This window comes from Copadichromis virginalis, linkage group LG7 (genome assembly GCF_057382275.1).
Source record: "Copadichromis virginalis isolate Kocher_CV1m ecotype Utaka linkage group LG7, C_Virginalis_male_GT1.1, whole genome shotgun sequence".
NCBI classification, from domain to species: Eukaryota; Metazoa; Chordata; class Actinopteri; order Cichliformes; family Cichlidae; genus Copadichromis; species Copadichromis virginalis.
The window spans coordinates 22,783,866-22,789,477 of record NC_140624.1 but is presented as its reverse complement, the minus strand read 5'-3'; the positions used below and the strand labels follow the sequence as shown (position 1 = coordinate 22,789,477).

Genomic DNA, 5,612 nt, shown 5'->3' with positions numbered 1-5,612 from the left:
TGTTGGAAATTTCACACCCTGGATGACCACACTTGGGTGTGTCCAGATGGGGTCAAAAGGTTAAACCAGTTTGTTTGGTCAGAGTCAGGCTGGAGGTGCTGATATCCACACTTTCTTTTCAGAATGTAGAGAAACTTGTCTTTCTCTGCACGTTTACACAACCCCACACCATGTTTGTGCCATTCACGCTTTGAATCTCATCACTTTTCCAGTGATTTACTTATTTTTCAGCATTGTGTTGTTTGCAAATTTCTGGGACCTCAGGGCCACCTTTACTTCACCAATTTCTCATACGTATGAACTCATTTCTTTTTTTGTCCAATCATTTGTCAGGTTGTGAAACAAGCCAAACAGAAAAAAAGTTACAATGTAACAAATTTTATTGATTCAGAGCACCTAATGATCAATTTGCTCGGGACAGTCTGGCCACACAATGTTATTGTGACAAGCTGAGTGAGTCACAGAGGACAAAGTGTTATGCAGCAAATACAATCAGATAAACGCCCATCTTCACAATCAGCACTAAAAAGCTGCCATTTATGTGCAGGAATATAAGAAAATACAAGACAAAGACTTAAATATCAAATCCTAAAGTTGTAAGACAGTAAGACAAGAATTGCACCAGAACCTGACGCGTATCCATCATGCTTAACAAAACTTCTCAAAACACTTTGCAATATAAAGCTCTGCTTTTTTTGTGATATCCTTTTCTACTTTTTTCTAGAGTCACGACTGTGGTTTCTTCACACATAAAAACTGCTGAAAACAAAGGTAAAAAATAAATGGCAAACTTCACCAATAAGTTACATTACTAGGTCATTATATAAGGCATACAAAAACAACATTCCACACAGTAACGCGGAGCTTAAAATGAGAAAGTGTCAGTCAGTGCAACAGTTACACAATGTATAAAACCTTCTGAGGTACAAAGTTGTTCAACTCGACACCAAACATTTTACGTTGGCCTAACATCAAAATTCTAATTGGCCTAAATCAAAAATCACTGTTGCATTGCAACCAATCACAAGTTCTCATCCTAAAAGGAAATGAAACAGTCAGTGTTCAGGACCCTTTTGTTTTTTTCAAGGCACTGTCCAGGTAGGCCCGCATGTTCTCTCTGTGGGTCTGGGTGAAACAGTGGCCAATGACCTGCTCCGATTTATCAATTCGCCTCCGGAAGCGGTCACGGTCTCGTGCCATCTCTTCCCAGTGTCCTTTACGAGACGCCTGCCGCGCAAACGGCCAGGTCCGCAGGACATGGAGTTTGACAACAGGAGAAAATCGAACCTGAAATTCAGAAGAATTATATTATAGTTTATTGAACAATACTGGAAGTCATATGACGTTTAAGTGCTTGTATTTAGGGATCATAAACTCTAAATATCTAAAAGCTACATTTGAGTCAACTCTTTCCAACTCCAAGTACTGATTTTTCTAATATGACGTGACTTTGTCCAATCATAAGACCTTTGTGCTAACTTTGCAATACTGCTGCAACTCGATACACATGGAAGTCAGTCTCTCCTGACTCGCTGGTGTCACATGACTGGCTTAGTCATGACGACCAGTGTTGCTAAGCGAAAACAAACAACTCAGCTTAAGACACTCAGTCTGGAGGAAGGAATAAACAGTTATCTTTATCTCTGTTTCACACACACGCAGTACATGAGTCAGCAGTAGGCCCTCCTCTTCATGATATTAACATTCTAACTTTAAATATGAGATCACCTCCTCTTCTATATTTGTCTGGGTCAGGGATGGGCAACTCCAGACCTCGAGTGCAGGTGTCCTGCAGGTTTTAGATGCGTCCTCGATCCAACACAGCTGATTCAAATGGCTAAATGACCAAATCAACATGTCTTGAAGTTCTCCAGAGGCCTGGGAATGAACTAATCATTTGATTCAGGTGCGTTGACACAGGGTGATATCTAAAACCTACAGGACACTGGCACTCGAGGCCTTGAGTTGCCTACCCCTGGTTTGGGTCAATGAACTGAGTGTGATTTCTGACAATATGTTTACACACTCATTCAGTTTAATATATTTAGCCCACAGCTAAAAAACAATAATAAATACACCAAAACTTTTGTATTTGGGTTCCTTTAACATCTCCATGTGGAAAAAGTGAAAGAATAAAAAGAAATTATCAGACAATTACCTTCTTCTGGGTGGTGTCAGCCTTGCTTTCTTTCATCTCTGAAGTTGGTGTGGGTGTTTGTCCAGATCTTTTCCAGGGCACTAGTATAGTCTCTGGATGGGAGTGATGCTTTGTCTGTCTCTCTGGCAGCACAGGCTTCTGGGGTGCTTTTGCCCATTTCTTTGCTTTTGTGGATGAATTTGGTGTGTGGTGAACATTAAGAATATCTGAATCATCGTCTTGCAGGAGTGTTCGTTTTGGAGAGCTCTGAAGGGGTGCCTGGAAGTTCAAAGGGTGGTAAGGGTCATCCTTTAGGCAGAGAGATTTCCACAGTGATTCTTCATCCTCTTCGGATGAAGGGGGGATGGTGCTCTCCTTCTCCTCTGTGTCTGTGTCAGATTTTGGGGTTTCGCAATTAGATAACATGGTGGCTTGGGGAGCTGTGCTGCTGATTGTGCATGCAGTGAAACACATGGGATTGTAAGGGTCTTCAGGACTGCTGAAGAAGTCCCACAGCCTCTCACTTTCCTCCTTGTCGATGTCAGGGCTCGAACCATCCGAACTGGCCCAACTGCTCCAACTGCTCTCGCTGTCGGAGCGACAGACCCAGTTCTTTAGGCCCTGAGACCCCATCATTTCCTCACTGGCCTTGCTTACGGACATGAGGTCGGTGTCGCTACAGTCTTTTACTTCACTTTTTCTTTTGCCCATATCTGTGTTAGTTGAAATGCAGGCGGAGAAAAAGAAAGGGTTGTAAGGATCACTGGATTTTGACAGAGATTCCCAAAGTGCTTTACTTTCGTCACTCTCAAATTCTACTGTGTTCTGGTCTTCCTCACTGCTCCAGTGAGAGTTTCTATCTTCTTCTGATGTGTCCTGCTTGAAAACTTTTTCCTTGGAAATATCCCATTTGAGGTCTTCCTCACTATTTTTTTGGCAGGTGTCGTTTGAACCCGAGTCCTCGCCGCTCGACACAAAGAAGTTCCAGTCGCCAGGGAAGCCCATTTTCCAGCCAGATTGGTGTCCCAGAAAGATGCCCTCTTCGTTGCCAGCTGTTCTGGACACAAACTCATCCACAAGCCCGCAACACAGGTCGTCAGCACGGAGACTGGACAGCAAGGCCTCAGCAGTGGATTTCCCAGCAAACGGGTCACCAACGTCTGCACAGAAGTTGGAGAGGGGATTTGAACCACCAACCATGTTGTCTCCCTCAAACAAAGAGGTGAAGAGGAATGATTCTGTTGGGTTTGTGGCTGTGGTCATGTGCTGGATATGCTGACCAGTCTCGTCTGTGATTCTCACGTGAACCTCAAACCTGAACATTTGGAAAACTGGAAGAAGAAAACAAAAAAAGCTTTTAAGTACAATAAAATGTAATCAAGTTAAATTTTCTGAAGAAATAATTATTCCATTCATGCTATGAGGCCAAGACAAGGTTTGTGTTTGTACTGCAGTTTTATGTATTATTTCAAAGAAGGTTTACTGAGTGTAACATACAAGTCCGTGTGTTGTACTTCAAGTGTTTTACAGGAAGTGTTACTGTGATGTCTAAACAATGTTCAAATGCTGAAAACGCACGTAAACATTGCGGAAGTTGGAAAAGAAACACCATCTACAAAAAATAAAAAATCAAAAATCGAGGAACTATTCAGACAGTAAAACACAGCATAGTGTCAGCCCCATAGAATATTAAGTTTGCTAAAAGGTATGTCGTTTAATGAGTTACTATATTAAAAAAACTAAACATATCTTACACCTACACAGTGGTCTTATAATTTCCAACATCAGTAAACACACCAAAGGTTAACCTTAGCAGCTATAAAGTGGGCGTAAGACGCAAGGAAAAAACTTTTGATTTCGTCTCACTCTTACCTGACAGGAAAGTGTAGTAAATGACTTGAACCAGCAACCGAAGCTGTTCCCACAGCACGGTGAGCATCTGTTTAGTCCACGGCAGAATAGCCATCCCTCCGCTGCCAAACCTTTCCATCGCCGTCCGCTCAGAGCTAGTCTGGGAACCAACAACCGTAGCCATTTTCACGTCTTTCTTCTCGAGTTTCGGCGACTGTGTTGAACACAACTCCTCACGTATTCTGGTATTCCTCGTCGAAAACCAAGAGATTTCGCGTATTCGTCGGTGACAGATATGCGTCGATGTTTTGTCGCTTCATTTTTCGGCAAGACTGTGCCATTTTTTGGTGTCCTTCGTCAAATGTTCTCATGTATTTTCTCCATGTTCTTCAGCTGTATTTTCGTCGTTGTAGTAGCAGGAGTTGAATGTCGCGAGGTTGCAACACTCCCGTTAATATAAACATACTGACGTCACGCTGCACCGTGATTGGACAGAGTAACTGTATTCGCTTAGATCCCTACTCGTCTGCTAACTCCTCCCACAGGTAACGTAACGTGTGACGCATAGAAAGTGCCCGTAATTTCCTCAGCTTCCTGGAAAACCCGGGTTTAAAAGTGAATTTAGATAATAACGAAAACTTGTAGAGTTTCCCAGAGATAAAAACAAAATGTATAGAGATTGCAGCATTTCATTCATGAATGGACTTTCACTTTCCTTGCGTGACACGTTTTTTGGTTGTTTTCCTATACAAACCTATGTATAAAAACAAAAGCCTATTGGTTAGCATAAAGTGATGCAGAGAAGAAATGTATTTTTGTTAGATTTTACTCTCACTTATTCCACCTTTTGTCCCAGGGAAGTGGAAAAAGAGTTAACTTTGGAATTAATATTGAAACATTAGGCGCAAATTATGTTTTAGAGTAGAAACATCTGATGAGTAGCAGTTGTGCTCAAAAGAGTTGTCACGCTGTTATAAACAGACAACACTGGAGTGCGCTAGCTCTTTATGTTTTGTGTTTACATCCACTGCCTACTGACCAATCAATACTCCAGAAAATAGCATCATCATTCCTAGAAGATCCCTTGGACCTCTGTAGGGAGAGAAGGAGGGAACGTCATTCATCGAATGCAGTTTAACTTTCCTTTTGTGACACTTTCTTGGTTGAATAATTTCTTTTTCAAACCCATGTACATAAACAAAAGCCTATTGTTTGGCATAATGTAATGCAGATATCAAAGCAGGGAGATCAGTGCATAAATGGCAATGTACTCAATCAATGTATTTTTGCTAAAGTGTACTTTCTATGTCATTTATCCCACATTTTTGTCTCCTTTGAAATGGAAGAAGAGTTAACTTTGGAATTAATCTGTGAACATTTAGACACTGCAAATTATATGTAACAGTAGACAGTTTCCCAGATGAGCTTCATATATACATATAGATGTTTAGACAAATTTAGTTCTCAATTTCTTCTTTCTCTTGGCAGCAAGCGATATTCCAGTAATTTAATTTAATTTAAAAAGAAAAACACCTACACTGTACTTGTTGACTTCATATAAAATTGTGTATGTAAACTAAACCTATGTTTGAATTATGTTTTTTATATATCATCTTTACTCTCA

The 5,612-nt window shown here is 40.9% G+C and overlaps 1 protein-coding gene across 1 annotated transcript; it reads right to left on the bottom strand.

Moving 5' to 3' along the window:
- Positions 1-362: 362 nt before the first annotated feature.
- On the bottom strand, positions 363-4,434 carry LOC146705026 (uncharacterized). Its single transcript, XM_085462548.1, has 3 exons — positions 4,010-4,434; positions 2,159-3,468; positions 363-1,287 (listed from the first exon to the last, which is right to left on the bottom strand). The coding sequence occupies exons 1-3, from the start codon at positions 4,170-4,172 to the stop codon at positions 1,063-1,065; spliced, it is 1,698 nt and encodes a 565-aa protein (XP_085318674.1). The 5' UTR covers positions 4,173-4,434; the 3' UTR covers positions 363-1,062.
- Between the last annotated feature and the right edge of the window lie 1,178 nt (positions 4,435-5,612).

Excerpts from the sequence above, each read along its gene's own strand:
- LOC146705026 (XM_085462548.1), bottom strand. The coding sequence starts at position 4,172 with ATGGCTACGGTTGTTGGTTCCCAGACTAGCTCTGAGCGGACGGCGATG. Across the intron at positions 3,469-4,009 it reads TTACTACACTTTCCTGTCAG|TTTTCCAAATGTTCAGGTTT; the intron begins GTAAGAGTGAGA and ends TTCTTCTTCCAG. Across the intron at positions 1,288-2,158 it reads CTGACACCACCCAGAAGAAG|GTTCGATTTTCTCCTGTTGT; the intron begins GTAATTGTCTGA and ends TCTGAATTTCAG.